Here is an 18349-nt window from a genome sequence, read left to right on the forward strand (position 1 = left end):
TTTTGTTCAACTGATAATTGGCTTATATAGGTACCGGTATAAGCCAATGTTATGGGGAGGGGAGATAGAATGGGGGGAAGGAGGAATTAATTTTAGCAACACTAGGAAATGACACGCTGAGTCAGCTGTGAGGATGGGAGCCATAAAAAAGTAAAGCATATTAACATAATTCCTACGTGCAGAAAAGTAATTACATAGAAGCCTACTAGGAAAATAATTGAATTTAGCTAGCCCAATATATTAATGCATGCCTTCTGTTAAACTTTTGAATAGTGCGTATTAGAGAGATCTTTTAAATAGTCTTGCCTTTTTAGAGTTGCTAGTAAATGTGTTGTAGGGTCAAATCTTTTATGGGTATTTTATGGGAGATTTAGAGGGAGGATTTTAAAGGCAGTTCTATAATCTCATAATCTTATAGTATACATTTCACACCAGTTCTTGTTTCATTGGGGTGGGTCACCCAAATTGTTTTCCTTAATGCTTCCTCCCTTAGAAATTTAGGCACTTATCCAATTCTGAAGCACTTACACCTAGATAGGAGTAGTCTCATCATCCTAAGTGCTTTTGTGGGAGGAAAGTGAAATGTAATAGCCTACATTTGCAAAAAGGCCTTGAGAAGTTCTGATGTCATTATGGAGTCCAGACAAAAAAGATGATTCACTTTGTTGCTGAAAATACTATTGATAAAGCGATGTAGCCATCAACAACTGCAGATTGTAATACCTTAAATCTCTGTTGCTGTACTACAGGCATGTCCAACCACAAGTAGCCTGACATCTACCATCCAAAATCAAAAACTCGCAGTGATCTACCACACTCTCCCATTGTCATTCTTCATCTTAAACACATTATATTTGGCTGAGCTTATGATAAAAATAATAACAAATGATAGTCGCTCCCATAAAACCTGAAAAGTTTGTCACAAATCAATATATTTTTAAAAATACATCCTTTGTATACTTGTAATAGCGTAACATTAAGGACAGGGTCCTACTTAATGCATGCACAGCTTGTTGTTCACAAAAGCTCATGCCATAATAAATGTGTTAAGTCTTTAAAGTACCCCAGGACTCCTGCTGTTTTTCAAATGAGTCAGGGGCACTTATCATCCACAGCAGTTTCCCCCATAGTTTGAAACAGAAATTGGGTAAACTGAACTGCAGAGTTGACATCCTTCAAGCACCACCTTAAGAACTTGATGAAACCTGTAGAAGCCCTCTCCCCTGGATCCAACCCACCCCTTCCTTTTGAGTAAATGTAAACCAGCCCTTTCTCTCTCTCTCTCTCTCTCTCTGACTGCGCACACACACACACCTCTCCCCGCATGGGTGGGATGGCAGCCAGCCGCCAGGAGGGGTCCCCCACTCCCTTGTGCATGTGCCCGTGCTCAGTGGTCGGTTTACAGCCAGTGGGGAGGGGAGGGGGCAAGGCAGTCCTCTCCTCGAGGGTTGGCTCCTGGAATGTCCGGCACCATCTCTCTCACACCCAAACCAGCCCTTTCTCTCGAGGAGCCAGCGCGCATAGCTTCTATCCATGTGTTGGGCAATGCTGCTGTAGTAGGACCTTAAGAATCAGAAAATCCAGAGATAGAAGTTCTGTGTTATTTTAGAAGCTTTTCCTTTGTTGGATATGCAGGTTTGACGGATTAAATGCCAGCAACATGGTGAGATGATGCAAGCCTTGGGCTCATGTACCTCCCATCCCTGCAGCCACAAAGCTGAATTTGGGTGGTGTGTGTGTGTGTTTACATAATGGCTTTCTAACCTACTTTTTAGGGCATTTACCCTCCCAAGGTGGATTACATCAAACCAATACAGTACAAAATGAAATTTCCAAGATTTGAAATAACAGCAACAAAATAAAATAAAAAAATAAAATAAAAAATTCCTGGTAGCACCTTAGAGACCACTGGTATGAGCTTTTGTGTGCATGCACACTTCTTCAGATACCATGTTTAAACAGTTATTTTTAAACAACCACAAAAGCTCCTGATTGCAGACCAGGGGGGAAAATACCCCCTGTATTTAGGGCTTTTCTGAAGGATAACAGAACTGGTGGTGGTGGTGATGTGTGGAATACACATTTTTTGTGTGCAGAGGGCATTTCTGAAATGCGAAACCACTACGTTTTTTATTAGCTCCAACTTGTAGTTTCATCTGACCGCAATCAGCTGTGTTTCATTTTAACTATATTGTACAGTAGTTTGAAACACAACGTCTTATAATGGGTCGTAAAACTTAACAAATCTTAACCAACCACAGTTAAGATTAACATTATTACCTGAAACCTAAACTTTGTTTAAACTGCGGTCAGTAAAAAAAAAGAAAGAAAGAAAGAAAATTTTCTGTAGCAGCTTGTTCCTGAGGGAGAACATGCAACCCTAAGGCAAGCCTCGCCTAGACTCATTCCATTCACTATAAACCATGGTTTATTGCAACATAGTGATGCAGCCAATTAAGGTGTTTCCCGTGGATAAACATGAAGAAAGTATTTGGTGAACAAGAAGGAAGTCTGTGCTTCGCCCACTGCAGTAAGCTGCATGTTCCACATCAAATGATGATGATGATGGTAATACTTTATTACTTATACCCCACGCATCTTCCAACAAGAGATTAAGACCATCCTATGCCCCTCAGTCAAGAAACACTTCTTTGTAGACTAATACCAGCACCTTAAATTGGGTCCAAGAACAAAATTCAGCTACTAGTGCTGAATTAGGTGTATTGTGATCTACTGGTAAATGCATAGCTAGCTCACTGTTTTGGACCCTAAAAGATGAGTCACTGTATTCTGCTCTAGTCAGACCTCACCTGGAGTACTGTGTCCAGTTCTTGGCACCACAGTTCAAGAAGGACAAGCTGGAACGTGTCCAGAGGAGGGCAACCAAAATGGTCAAAGGCCTGGAAACGATGCCTTATGAGGAACGGCTTAGGGAGCTGGGTATGTTTAGCCTGGAGAAGAGAAGGTTAAGGGGTGATATGATAGCCATGTTCAAATATATAAAAGGATGTCATATAGAGGAGGGAGAAAGGTTGTTTTCTGCTGCTCCAGAGAAGCGGACATGGAGCAATGGATTCAAACTACAAGAAAGAAGATTCCACCTAAACATTAGGAAGAACTTCCTGACAGTAAGAGCTGTTTGGCAGTGGAATTTGCTACCAAGGAGTGTGGTGGAGTCTCCTTCTTGGAGGTCTTTAAGCAGAGGTTTGACAGGCATATGTCAAGAATGCTTTGATGGTGTTTCCTGCTTGGCAGGGGGTTGGACTGGATGGCCCTTGTGGTCTCTTCCAACTCTATGATTCTATGAAACCACAACATGAAAAGTCCACAGGGGCTCTGTAATAAGCCATAAGGCCTAACCAATTAACACTTGGATTAATCTCAAAATGGCTCAGGTCCTCCCCCTGCCCCCATCCCTTGTGCTTCCAGGAAATTCTCTTGATGATAACTCCTTCACTGAATTACTTGGAGTGGGCGGGGAGGTTTCCTGCTTCCATTAACATGAAACATGTGCTATAATCACCCTACTGTTCTGAAGTTTCATAAAGAACAAGAGACTGCACAGAATCAAGAGAGACGAGGCAGAATGGTGTCAGTTATCCACTATTACAAGATTAATGAATGACACGACCCCAAAGTGGCTGGTTGGCTTTTATGGAAAAGCAGGCATGGACTCCAGATGCACAGCATGAGAGGCAGCGGGGAATGTGGGGGGTTTCATCGCCAAAGCGTGCGCTCATGCAGTGTCACTAAGCTCCAAGCGTTCCTGAGATGTGCACCTGTCAGTGGGACTTTGTCTCGATCTGAGAGGCGAAGTGTTCTAAGCATGTGCATTTTGCATATCCGGGTTGATCTCATAATGTTGTGGTTGGCAGCAAACCTTCCAGGCTGCGGCTTGAACTTCAAAAAGCCTTTATTGTAAACTACTACGGTGGAACCTCGGGTTACGCACCATCCTCCCTGCAAACGCTTAGGGTAACGAGCTCCACTAACCCGGAAGTACAGTAGATGCTCCTTGTTGGGATTCTGGTGAACACAGAGTTAAAAAAACACTCTGAAGGTTGCGATCTTTGCCCAAGGATGCGAGCAGAAGTCGTGCGCCAGCAACGGGAAGCCCCATCGGCGAAAGCACGCCTCGTGTTAAGAGCAGTTTCGGGTTAAGAACAGACCTCTGGAACGAATTAAGTTCGTAACTGGAGGTACCACTGTATATAGTAAAAAATTTTGAGCTGTATCCAATGGCATCAGTCAGCTGATGGTAAAGGTTCTGTCAGGAGAGCAGGGAAGGAAGGCATTTTCACGGATCCCACCACTTATCACCACAGTAACCCTCTTAAATCTGCTCCGGAGGGGGGGCCTCTCAGTGGGGAGGGGGTTTGCAGGGAGGAGAGAGAATTTCACTGTGGAAAAGCCCTACAGTCAGCTAAGTACTGTAACACTGTTGGCTACAGCCTAGTTATTTTCAGTACTCCTGTTTTTTTCTGAGCAAGTCCCTGAAGCAGAAAAATTGCCCAAGAGAGGATTCAGGGGAAGCATGTGTAAGTAATGTGCATCCGAAGAAATGTCTGTAAATTGGAGTGATACTGGACATGCTCTGTAACTATCTACTAGATTTTTCCCCCTTTGCTTTCATTAATTAGCTAGATCGAGGAAACCTACTTATCAATTTGAAAGTAAGAGGAAAAAGAAAAGAAGGCAATCCATCTAGCGCAATGCAGGTTGTCCTTGTCCCCTGCTATCTCCCCCCCCTTTTTGCAGTTGGAGGCTGGAGTTGCCCCAGGTCTGGACAACCTGAGATAGAGGGGCTCCTTTTAAAAGATGGGTCCTCTAGAGTTTGACTGTGTGCTTCTGGGCCCTTTGGCCTGCTGCTTATGGCTGCCGGCCATGCAGCCTTGGCTTTTTATATCATTCTGCTTTGTACGTAGCAGGGGTGTGTGTGTGTTTTGCTCTGGTGTACTCTGCTAGGCAGGCCTTTCCATCTATTTTTAACCTGCACTACCAGTGACTAGAGGAAGATTGTTGCTTTCCTTGTGTAACTGGCGAAGAAGTGTAATCAGCTGGCTTCAACTCAAAGCCAGCCTTTACTTTATTTGGAGAAGAAGAAAAAGCAGCATACTTTGGAGTGGGTTGTAGCTGCATGCTTCAGAGGTAGGTGATAGCAGCTGGCGAGAAGATCAGGCTCCTGACAGGTCTCAGTGTCTGAGGACAAGAGACTTTTAACAGCCGGGAATGGACCCTCCCGTTGCACCATAGTGAAAGAAACCTGGCCATTTCTCTGAATGAAAAAGAAGACTGAAACTACTGGTCTGTTTTTAAGCTGCCACCTGAAACTGCAGTTTTAAAGAATGGGCTTCGGGACAGGAGACTTGAAGCGCAGAATAAGTTGCAGGCAGAAGAGAAAGTGACCAGTTTGTTTTCCTAGGGGCTTTTAAGGGTTAAAGGAATGCATTTGGATAGTGATGGAGTGGATGATATCATCACTGAAGTATCCACATTGGATGTGGAGGGGAATTATAAAAAGGTAAGAGACACAAAAGGGCTCTTTTGTCTGGGAACAATTGCTGCTGTTTGCAGGGGAGAAACAAATCAGGGCCATGCAGTTGCAAAGAAAGAAAGAAAGTAAAAGCATTCACAAAACATCCTTCAAGGATGCAAAAACAGAAATAAATGTGCATGTTCATGACAGTGTCTCTTTATTTCTCTATATAATGGCATTTGTTGTCATGATAAATGTTTTCACCAACTTTCTGTTAAGCTTTAGTTCAGAATATTGCATTCTACATACTTTTTGGTTTTGTTATACAGTATAAAACATTTTAACTGTTAGCATTGCAGATCGATGGGAATCAGGGGCTAGGAATGTATTGATGATTGTAGTATGTTGTAGAAAGTTAGGCAATCCAGTTTTGATCAATGTTTGAAACTTTATGGTCTTTCTCTCTTTTTTCTCTCTCTCTCTCACTGCTCCCACCACCATTGAATAGAAACTTTTGAAATTGAACAGTACAGTGAGTTTACCCAGGGTGTGGAGAGTTTATATAAACTGCTGCATTGGCATGTCTTTAAAAAGCATGCCAGCTGCAATATGGAACTTTAAATATAGTAATTGTCTATGTCTGGTAATAACAGACGTACTTAAAAATAACTTTAGCTGCATGGCTGAGGTCTTGACATCAAATTACAAGAATATGCCAGTTCTTAGCCTTAAGAGTGCCCAAAAGTTCCACTCTTTTTATATTTGTCTTCTTCTGGCCAGAACTTGTTGCCTTAAGAATCTGTTGAAAGTTTCCTATAGATGGGTTTATGAGTGCACAGATTTCCCTTATGTAGGGAATTTGACACATTTTACTGTCACGTTGGCTTAATGGAAAGTATAGTGATACCTATTTAAATCTGCAACTGTATGTATTAATGTGGAAGGCTAATGACACCTACCATGTGGGCCGTGGAGGATGTTGTACCAGCTAGGGGGGGAGGCCATAATTCCAAGCATAGCATACAGTTTGCACGCAGAAGGTCCCAAAAGTTCAATCCTCGACATCTCCCTTTAGTGGAATCTCCTGTAGCATGAAATAGCAGAGACCCTGGAGAAGTGCTGCAGTCAGAATGTGACTTAGGGACTTGCAGTCATCTGTTCACAGTTGGAAAACTTCAACACACTAGCTTTATAAATTTGCAATAGTGGGGGTCAATTTTTTTAAAAAATCCCATAATGGTCACAAACTAGTGTCTGAGAATATTATCATTTTTCAATCTCGTTCCTTAGCTGGTACCTAAAATATTTGTTTCTGGCTCTTTTGAAGCCTAGATATTTGAAATAAAAGTTAAATTTGGATTCTGCCATCTTTGAATTGCTTTTATGTTACTATAGGACTAATTAAGCATTCCAATTATGGTGTTTTGTTTGTGTTTCTAAGTAAATTAGAAAACATAGTAAACTATATGCAGTAAATGAGATGGAACAATGGAACTACAATTTGACTTGTTCCATAGCTGCCAAGTCTCCCTTATTCCCCGGGAAACCCCCGTTTTTCCAGCTGTTCCCAGCCGAAAAAAAACGGATTTTCTGTTTTTTCCCCGGTTTATTCTGGCGCAGCGGCCATTTTGGAACTGGGCGGAGCAGCATCAAGTCACTTCTTAGCATGCTCCGCCCAGTTCCAAAATGGCGGCAGTGCTACTTCCGGTCTGGTACTTCCGGTCCGATCCCTTATTTTTCAAGAAGGAACTTGGCAGGTATGCTTGTTCTGAACTCTTAACGGCTTGCATTTCTGGCTGTCTACCTTCCTTGCAGCCATATTTCTATTGCTATAAATGCCACGTTGGTAAAGTGTTCCAGAGAATATGCACATGGACATATCCACTTAATACAAAAGGCCTTGTATTGTGAGAGGAAAGGGGCAATAATACCTAATAAGAGACCTGTCAGTTTTATATAAATGTTGACATACTGTTCTCATTGTGCATGTATGCAATGTAAAGCTCACTATGAATGTACACCATTAACACATAAAACTCATTTATTGGTAATATCTGGAATAAAGTGTCCTTTAAAAGGGTCAATAAAATTATCCTCTGACGTGTTATTGCTGCCGGTTGAGCAATCAGCTAATGATCCCGCTAGCTTTTGTGAGACTCAGGCTCTCCTTTAACAATTCAGACAAAATGATAGGAGTAAGTCAGCAGCATTTCTGAAGCACCATAAAAAGCATCAATAAAACAGAGGGGCCACAAAGCTTATCCAGTGAAGTTTTGCTTGAAGCACACCAATTTGGGCCAGCTCAAGAGCATTTTGTGAAATAATAGGACGTGGGCACTGGAGGATGCCACCCAAGTTGGATCCAGATTTTATAGGTTTCTTGGGCAAGAGATCCAGGGGGCTTTTGGCAGTGTTCCTAACCCCCTCCCTGGGTGTCAGGAGATGCTGGCACTTGACACAGCCTCTGAACAACACATTGGCTACCTTGATGGTACGGCAGTGGTGAAACCAACTGCATTGTGTGTGGTGGTTTATACTACTATTTCCCCTTTCATACAGATTAAGCTTGCATTACAGTGCTACCTCTGGTTAAGAACTTAATTCGTTCCGGAGGTCCGTTCTTAACCTGAAACTGTTCTTAACCTGAGGTACCACTTTAGCTAATGGGGCCTTCCGCTGCCACTGCGCCACCGTGGTGCGATTTCTGTTCTCCTCCTGAAGCAAAATTCTTAACCCGAGGTACTATTTCTGGATTAGCGGAGTCTGTCTGTAACCCGAGGTACCACTGTACAGAACAAAATGTAATTCATGCTGTTATGTGAAGGACATGTAAGTTCTTAAACAGGCATCCCTAAACTTCGGCCCTCCAGATGTTTTGGACTACAATTCCCATCTTCCCCAACCACTGGTCCTGTTAGCTAGGGATCATGGGAGTTGTAGGCCAAAACATCTGGAGGGCCGAAGTTTGGGGGTGCCTGTTCTTAAAGCTTTAGGAGGCATCCCCAGAGAGTTACATCTCAATATCTCTTGATATTGTATCTGTGCAGCTCCTTGTTTGGTGCAGATCACATGATAGGTATTACCCAGGTTTTACTGAAGCATGTATCAAAACAACCACTCATGTTAATGGAACCATATTGCACCAAACATGAATCTTGAGTTTTATGGTGGCTGTACTAGATCTTTGCATTCTAGCTGAGAGTTGTTAGAGGACGCCTACGGCAACTACAATTTGCAGAGTTCCCTGGGGTGAGGGATTGACTGTTAAACCATTTTGAGAATTGTAGCTTTGTAAAGAAGCAAGGGGTCTCCTTTCCATTCTCAGCCTCCTTAACAAACTATGCTTCCAAGGATTCTGTTTAAAGTGGTATGTTACTGCCTAAGTCCTACATAGAGTCTACTCGGTGAAATCAATGAACCTAAGTTAACAGTGTCCATTGCCTTCAATGGGTCTCTAGCATTGAATACAGCCCAATAGTCTGTATAAAATAAAAACCCAAACTTCCCATGAGTTGGACTATTTCAATAGGAAAGCTGCTGAGTTTTTAGAGACTGAACTTGCAAACGTTTAGGAGGAGAGGAGAATTATTAAAAAGTAGATCAATGGCCTGTGAAACAACCTTGCGGTGTATAAACATATAAATATTTGGCCAGCAGACTTGTAAACCTGTTATAATAGCTAGCACTAACTTGTCTTTAGATGAGTTGGCCAGCTTCCTCAACTGTTGTTTAGCTGCCAAAGTTCATAGCGTAAACCCCAAGCTTCCAATATGCAGGTGCAACATTTGGCTTTTTAATGGATCGGAAAGACCCTGTGACCCCTGCTACCACATAGTGAAAAGTAAAACCAACATTGTTAGGCCATAAGTGTGTGTACACTTCCTTAAAAAATTTTTAAAAATTAATAAAACGATTTTCTAGTAACCCTCTGGTGGTCTGTTGTGGACTTTTGCTGTAGCCATAAGGCTGCTTTTCTGCCTGCCACTTTATGATGATGCTAATTATGCCAGCTCTCATTAATTACTGTGCTAACTGTGTCATTGCTCCACCCACACAGGCATGTCCAAAGTCTGTTTTGTGGGTCTAAACCGACCCCTTGGCCGGTTTTATCCTGCCCCTGTTGCAGTTCATTTACTGGGGCCAAACAAACAAAGGTCAACAAGTTCAATCCTAAGAAAAGCTCAACAACCTTGGGGTAAAATCGTAAAAAAGGTCAACAACTTCAATCCTAAAAAAAGCTCAACAATTTTGGTCGGCCCTCATGCGTCATCAAATCCGGCCCTGTTTGAAAAGTTTGGACACCCCTGGGTCTACCGCTTGTACTTGCATCATCCTCACAATTTAATTAGTCTCTTTATTCTCCCCGTGTCCTCCCATGAGCCACTCTAATTGTAGGTAAAACAAGTATTATGGCCGCAGATCTTATGCATAGATGTGATGCAACCAACAGATCAATTGCACTGATGCACAAGTACTTGCAAATCACTACATGTAGCATTTGAGCTGAAAATTGCACTCTCTCTTTTAATCTCTACAAACTGATGTGTGATGGCTTCAAATAGGGACAGATAGATCAATCTGTTTCTGGTTTCTGTCATACATTGATCGGCAATTTAAAACCACGGGGTTGTCTCTCCTTCCCTCATGCACCCCAAAAATCAACTTCAGAGGGTCCCCCAAGGTCTAACCTCATATGTACCCACTCAATCGCTTCAATCTCCGGCAATGGCGCTGTTATAGGTGCCACCCAATATTTGCTCCGCACTTGTAAGAAACCATTCTTTTAGTTTCACCTACACTTTGGAACTCTCTGTCTATTGACATCAGACAGGTTCCTTCACTGTATTCCTTTCAGCATCTGCTTAAAACATTTTTGTTTAGGCAAGGCTATCCCGACACACAGATGTTGGCATGTTTAATCTCTTTCATTTCCTGCTGATTTTATTTTATTTTTAATGTTTTTAACTACTTGTTCTTAAGTTTTTATTGATACTTGTAATATTGCATGTAAAGTGCTTAGAGGTTTTGCTACAATCAAGTGGTGTACTGTATATATATATTGTGTTAAATAAACAAAAAAGGGTGGATGGCAGGGCAAGGGAGGAGGGAAACCTGTTGCACAAGTGGAACATTGTCTGATACAATACAGACACATGCAACACCTTGTTTTCTGTATCTTTTTACATAACATGTATTTAAAATGAATATATTTATACGCTTTCTATCCCAGTGTATGCAATTTCATATGCATTTTGGCATGTTTTATGAACCAGGGGCTGTTCGCAAAGTTGTAAGCAGCCTGGAAACTGAAAGTGCATTCCAGTTTGAGTATTTAATCCAGGAAATGTGAATCAGCTCAGTTTGCTTTTTAAAATGTGTGCCAGACTAAAGCATCCCTAGCTTCAGAGCCATGGATCTGGATTTCAGCGCGCAACCTTAGTCAACATTTGCCCTTTAAACTGCTGCATGCAGTCTGTAGGAAATCTGTAGATTTTTACACTGAGACTTGCACATGTGAAGTAACACTTGACTCACTGACTGATGGATAACGTGTTATGTGTTGTTGCTTTTTTTTAAACATTGCAAATGCATACAGTATTTTTTTTAAAAAAGTTTGTTTTAAACAAAAACTGGCCAGTGCAATGCCCAGATGGTGAAATTAGCTCCTGCAGCAAACTTGGAAGATGAGGGAAATTGATTTGTTGAGGACTTTACTTGTGGGATGTTGTGCTGGGTGCTAGTCCTCATTCCCTCTTTAGCCTATGCATTTCATTCCTTCCGTAGACACAACCACAGTGCTCACCACACCAGACGGGTGATGCTTTCAGTTTAGAGAAACCTTAAGGTTTTCAGAAGTACAAATAATATTTAGAAAGATACTTTGAAGGGTTGGGAGTGGGCAACATGTGAGGATTGGGCATCGTAAAAAGGTAAAGGGACCCCTGACCATTAGGTCCAGTCGCAGACGACTCTGGGGTTGTGGCGCTCATCTCGCTTTATTGGCCGAGGGAGCTGGCGTACAGCTTCCAGGTCATGTGACCAGCATGACAAAGCCGCTTCTGGCTTTGAACCAGAGCAGCACATGGAAATGCTGTTTAACTTCCCACTGGAGTGGTACCTATTCATCTACTTGCACTTTGACGTGCTTTTGAACTGCTAGGTGGGCAGGAGCAGGGACCAAGCAACGGGAGCTCACCCCGTCACGGGGATTCGAACCGCCAACCTTCTGATCAGCAAGCCCTAGGCTCTGTGGTTTAACCCACAGCGCCACCCACGTCCCACAGTGCCACCTGCATCTTGGGCATGTTAGTGGATGCATATTACTGATGGGGTGGGGCAGAGAACTGAGGGTGGGGGTAAAAGAATGGGAAAAACGGGGACCGCCTTTTGTTGCAGGTCCCACTTGTTCTTACTAACATGACAAATGGCGAGTGTCTTCTTTCTATAAATGCCAGCGTGATAAAGAAGGAGGGGACTTCCGGTGGTCAGCAGTTGACATATACCTTTTGGGACCCGAGCTACAGGAGGAATCGCCCTCCGCTTTCAACCGAAAGGTGGGACGGAAGGAAGGGGGACAGGGGAGGGAGTGGAAGGCAAGTGGCAAGGGGAAGGTGGGTGGTGGTGGCGAAGGCGAGCGGAACGGCAAGCTGTGGTGTCCGGGAGGCAGGGGGGCAGGGCAGGGAAAGAAAGGCAAGCGGCACGGGGAAGGCGGGTGGGTGCGGGGCGCTAGCTGCGCGGTCCGGGAGATGGCGAGGCGAGAAGCTACGGCCCGATTCCAAGACCTAGAGGAGGAAAGAAGTGGCGTTGAAAAATGCCTTTTAGTGATTCAGCTCAGCGGAGATCCTTCGATGAGCAGCCAAAGCAGGAGCCGGGTCGAAGAAAAAGAGGCTGATTCCCCCCAGATTGGATGTGCCGAGGGCGCACCGCGGCGGGGAGTCAACCAATGGGCTGGGGGGAATGCTAGCCATTTCCCCACCACGTGAAGTCCTCGTGTGCCCACAACATCTCCTCCCCCCGAGCGGGAAGAGATTTTGACATATACCTTTTGGGCTTCGGGGGTGATTCGTGGCTACTGTGAGCATGGACTGCTGTTGGGAGTAATGTAGAAACTTCCATGCGAAAGTTTCATGGATAGCTCAGTTGGTTAGAGCGTGGTGGTGATAATGACAAGGTTGCAGGTTCGATCCCTGCATGGGGCAGCTGCATATTCCTGCTAATTCAAAGAGTTTTCCTCAGGGTCTCATCCAACTCTATGATTCTATGACATGCACCAAGCATGCCATTCTGGCTGAAAATATTCTGTTCACCATGATTTTTGTTGGCTATTGGCGTCTGCCGCTGTCAAACCTTCCAGATTTTTTGAGTGCTTGACTGGAATTTCTTGGTTTTTATTATTTTAATTGTATTTTTGTTTTGCATATTGTTCTTTTAGGATGCCTCTTCTTTTGCTTCCTTCTGTAGTGGTTTATCCTCTAGGCGACTGGCTGCTGCTACATCTAGATTTTTATTTTATTTTGACAGTGTCCGAGTTTATCCTTACACAACTGTCTCCACATCTTTATCTGAATTCTCCCCCCACTGCAGGGAAACAGCTTCATAAAACAGCAGTGCAGATGGAAGCATCTTCAGTAGCATGTAATAGATTGGATGAAAAACAAAATCTAATGAGAGCCGCCTGAGATTCCTTTTCTGTTACAGCAGCACTTGTGGCAAAGTGAAAATGAATATACCAGCTTATTAAGTTCAGCCAGTGTGCTCTTAAAGTTATTGATTTTTCCCTCATGTCGCAGTTTGTTTGCCACTGCTCTTTTTTGAGACAGAAAAGCTATATACCAGATGCATAGTGCGCCAGACGTTTCAAAGGATGGTTCTTGGAAGCATTCAGTTAGTAGTCGTATCTATAGGCAATCACTAATGAATTCCACTAATGGTGATGCTCCTCAAAATCACTAGGCTGTAATTGCTTCAGATTAGACAGCGTGGCACCAGTTTCCAACTCTTAATAAACAAAGTATGAATTAAAACATATTGTTCTTTAGACTGAATACATAGAGGGAACTGGGTGTGTGTGTGTTTGCTTGCTTGCTTGCTTGCTTGCTTGCTTGCTTGCTTGTTTGTTTGAAGAATGTAAGAAGACCCCTGATGGATCCTGCCAAAGGCCCATCTAGTCCAGCATAGCTCAGTAGGTAGAGCATGATATTCTTAATCTCATGGTTGGGGGTTCAAGTCCCACCTTGGGCAAAAGATTCCTGCATTGCAGGGGGTTGAACTAGATGACCCTTGGGATCCCTTCCAACTCTACATATCTATGATTCTACAATCCTATTCTTACAGTGGCCAACCAGATGCTTGTGGGAAACCCACAAGCAGGCTTTTTTTTTGTCTGTTGAGGGCCGCATTTGCTCTGGGGTAAGCTGATTGGGGCCATATGCCAGTGGTGAGTGGGCCATAGCCAAGAGTGGGTGGGCAACCATTTTTCTCACTTTCTGGTGCCCCCCTTTTCCCTTTTACACTCTTTCCTCCTGCACTGCAAACTGCCAGGTCTTGCCAGAGTTCTGAACAGTTTGCTTACAGATGGCTTTCCACCCCTTAACACACACACACCCATTTTGGCTTTTTAGCCCCTCTAAGCTCTCTCCATTAAGGACCACAGGTTGCAAACCCTAGACTTCATAAAATTCAGAAGCGTGGTTGGCTTAGGCAAGAATTGTCCAATCTGGAAGTACAGCATGGAGTACCATGGTCAAGTTATCTCTCTCCCAAAGGGGCCATAGCTGGTGAAGCAGCTAGACATGGGCCTCAAATGACAGTTGGATCCAGGAGTAATCTCAGGCTATGGACCTGCTCCTTCCAGAGTAGTGCAACCCCATCCATAGCAAGCCATCTTCCCACTTCCTGGACTCAAGAACTTGGAACAAATGTTTTTAATTATGACTTCTTGCATTGAGTCAGATTGTTATAAGATGTGTGGTGTTTGTTGTGTATTCTGTTGCTTCTGTGGTTCATACACTGCCTTGTGTATAGCAGTGTAGAAAGGCAGTAGACAAATTAAAAACGAAAATGAACTGAAATAACACTTGTTGTGTCAGGGTCACCTAGTGACTTGCCTGAGACAATATTCAACATGTATTCTCTATTTGAAACAAATCAAGAGGGTACATGATATCATTGGCGCTTTATCTCCTTGTCTCAAATTATAGCATTGAGTGCTGAAAATGTTGGATTAACTTTAAAGTTCTGTTTACAGGAATGTGGTTTGCTGCCAGCGGTTTGACGATAACTGTTCTGGTTGTGCTTTTTTTCAGGCTCAAAAAAATGAGAGGGAGTCTATCAGGCAAAAACTGGCACTTGGAAGTTTCTTTGATGATGGCCCAGGAATTTATACCAGCTGTAGTAAAAGTGGAAAGCCAAGCCTTTCTTCTCGGTGAGTGAAAATGGCACGGTGAACATTTATCATTTTAATAGCTTTCATGTGGCATAATATCATAGGGTTATGCCGCGTGGCATAATATCATAAAGTCCAGGCTTTTGAGACTGTGACATTATCTTCAGTGTTCTGTCCGTTCATGATTTAACTACAAAGAGAAACCCCTAAACTGCCTGAGCAACATTTTCTAAGCTTCTCATCTTCTTTCTTCCCCACTGCCATCTGTTTGTCCAACAGTACCGTGCATTTTCAATGTTGTATGTGAATTTCATGCTTGCTTCCATTTCTGTGACTGTCAGTCATTTCCCCAGAACTTCATTCTGTGTGCCTTTCAAACATGTTGGGAAAAGGTATGGTTTAATATACTATTCCATAAGCCATCTCAAACTTAGCAGAGGTGAAGATATAAATATTTAAAGAAACGTCGGTAACATCTGTAATGAATAATTTCTTCAACTGCTTAAAGATTTTAAAAGTGCTCAGCACATTACATCTGGATACTGTTTGAATTATCAGTGTTACTTAAAAGCCTTTTGAAGTCTACATCGAGTTACACACTGCACTTAACTGAGTTTATTTGGCTATTCCAGCGGCTAGTCATGATGCTTTTCATTGGTTAAAGTCATATATTTAGTGGCGTCTTGCTTTTTGTACTATTGTATGATTGTTTGCCTTTGGCTAAGCCAGGCAAAGGCAAACTTGGCCCTCCAGATGTTTTAGGACAGGCATGTCAAACCTGCGGCCCTCCAGATGTTTTGGACTACAATTCCCATCTTCCCCAACCACTGGTCCTGCTAGCTATGGATCATGGGAGTTGTAGGCCAAAACATCTGGAGGGCTGCAGCTTTGACATGCCTGTTTTAGGACTATAACTCCCATCATCCCTGACCACTGGTCCTGTTAGCTAGGGATGATGGTAGTTGTAGTCCCAAAACATCTGGAGGGCCGAGTTTGCCTATGCCTGGGCTAAGCAATAAAGATTTGGATTTAATGGGAGATTTCAAATGTATTACAAAGAAATACAAATGATTTTATGAAGCAGCTCACTGCCTCCCTTCAAACAACTGATCTCCAGGACATAAATTTGGGTACAGCCACCCAAACCCCCAGTCTTACACTGGCCTCGGGGCATACAAAGTGGGGGGCAGAGGGGGCAGGCTGCCCTGGGTGCCACTCAGGGGGTGACAAGATGGCACCTGCCTCCCCCCAGCTGTAGAGCAGCCAAGGGCGCACACAGTCAGTATGGGCGCCGCTCGCGTGGCGGCCGTACAGGCTGCCGTGCGTGCGCACTCCGTATGGGATGCCGCACATGTGCAGTCCATATGGGATGCTACTCGCAAGAGGCAGCCCGTACAGAGTGCATGCGTACAGGATGCTGCACATGCACACTCCGGACGTTGTGCATGCGTCACCGGGCAGTTTGCCCCGCCCCTCGACATCCCACCCCAGGTGCTGGAGAGGGTTCCTCCGCCACTGACTGGCATATAATTGTATATTCTTTGAGAAGATATGAAAACACCTTTGTAAGAAGGTGAGAGCTAATGGTAAACGTGGTTCTGCCTTCATAAATGCAGGTCTGTATTGAAAACTGGTTGCTTCCATAGGAACAACTGAGAATTGAACACTGAGTTTTATGTGAAATCCAGTCTCTTGCCTCTGTTGTAAAATTCTGTTGTACGCTTAACATGGACAAATGCCACAGCAGCTGTAAACGCTTTAATGGTAACCAAACTTTTATATAGGCATGGTAAATGAAAGTGTGTGAATGGTCAGTCCTGATGAAAATTTATTTTTAACATAAATGTAGAAACCAAAGAGCATTTGTGCGTGCAGTGGTGAGCTGTTATTGCCTGTGGGAGACTCATCAAAATATACATTCTCCAGTTTATCACTGGAAAAGGATTTTGTGGCTCCTGGTTATTTAAACAGGCAATGCATTATCTGGAAGGATAAAGGACAAGAGTTCTTCCAACATCCCATTCTCCATTTTGAGGGCCAAACTAGAGTCCATGATCCCTTGTCGACAATAATAAGAATTGGACTAAGGGTGCCTCCCCACCTCCCACCCCAAATATTTGGTGCTCAGCTCTCCACTTTTCTTTGAGGACACAAGCTGAGTTAAAGTGGCATTTTTGGGGGGGGGGGCTAAACATTGTATTAATCACCCACCTCGCTGCACATGGCCACAACCATCGCAGAAAAACTTCATGTTTCAAGCACCTAATTTTGTTACCTTCCAGTAGTAGCAGTTGTAGTAGCTCCTCAACGGTGGTATAGTGGTAAATTTGTGAAGAGTAGGAACTCACCATGACAGCCCTGCCTCCCCTTGAAGCCACACCTTCCAAGGGCAATCCAAAATCTCAGGCTGGGAAGAGCCCTGTTCATATCTATGTTCAGCCATGGTGATCCCTGGGTGACCTTGGGCCAGTCACTCCCTAAGCCTGCCCTACCTAACAAAGGTATCATGTGCCGGGTCAGATTTGTCCCACTCCACAAGCTTGCAACACGGTCAAATACTGCTCTGGTAGGGACCCCTTGGGACCCCTTCCTCTTCCATGGCGTAGGTAGAGCAGGAAAGATGTAGTGCATGGATTTCTCAAGCAAGCAGACACAAGTTCACACATGCAAATGCCCTGACTGCTTCACTGATTAGGCTTTGCTTTGCACCCCAAAACCACGTTTATTGAACTCCTGCAAGGGTATGGGTTCAGGCAAAATAGTCTCTGAATGGCACAACCTGGCACTTTCAGAGTTCCCAGGAAGGGTCTTGTTAGAGGGTCATTGTGGCTACTTTAGAGTAATTCCGCTTGAGTCCAATTTGTCTTTAAAGACTTTTATTGTGCAAAGTATTTACAGTGTAGAAACAGCTTAAAACATGACCTTTCATCCCGAATCAGAATCCGGCAATGACGTACGTCTGTACCTATGCCAGCAAAGTAGTCTGGGCACCCCAAAACGCCGCCCCCTTGACCTGCGTTGCAGTGCTCTCCGATGCCCTCTCAGTTTCCTCCCTTAGCAGTCGGTTCCCTGGCTCTGCAGTATCACCAAGCATCTGCCTGCATCCCTCCGCCTCCGAGCTTTCCCATTGTTCCTCACTCTGAATTCTCTCCCCCTCCAAGTCTTTCCCTCCCCCTCTGGCTGCTTCAGAACCACTGGTGCTCTCTGTACTTGATGAGGTGGACGTTAGGATGATGGGGGCTGGCTCCCTGTAGGGAGTCCCCCTTACAGGTCTGTTTTCCATGCACAGGAACCCAAAAGTCAAATTTCCTTGAGAGGAGCCAAGGGCAGCCAAGTGTGGACTTCCTGCCCTAGCACTGATTGAAAGTCATCTGCTGTTTTTCTTCCTCCGAACTTCAAGGTTCTTTGCAAAACAAAGAACAAGAAGGCCTGGTTCTTACTCTGGCTCCCCCACCCCTTGGTTTTTATAGCAAGTTTAACAACAAGAG

The 18349-nt window shown here is 43.9% G+C and overlaps 1 protein-coding gene across 12 annotated transcripts in view; it reads left to right on the forward strand.

Moving 5' to 3' along the window:
• SCHIP1 (schwannomin interacting protein 1) overlaps positions 1-18349 on the forward strand; it is a 381034-nt gene that overhangs the window by 344445 nt on the left and 18240 nt on the right. For 10 of the 12 annotated variants that reach the window (XM_060274433.2, XM_060274435.2, XM_088669141.1 and 7 more), the window contains one exon: positions 14782-14900. In XM_060274433.2, coding sequence (XP_060130416.2) covers positions 14782-14900 — 119 coding nt within the window. Of the gene's footprint in view, positions 1-5008; positions 5522-14781; positions 14905-18349 lie in introns of those variants that run through there. The other 2 variants (XM_035132878.3, XM_060274439.2) reach the window with 2 other exon arrangements.

Source organism: Zootoca vivipara, chromosome 5 (genome assembly GCF_965207765.1).
Source record: "Zootoca vivipara chromosome 5, rZooViv2.hap1.1, whole genome shotgun sequence".
NCBI classification, from domain to species: domain Eukaryota; kingdom Metazoa; phylum Chordata; class Lepidosauria; order Squamata; family Lacertidae; genus Zootoca; species Zootoca vivipara.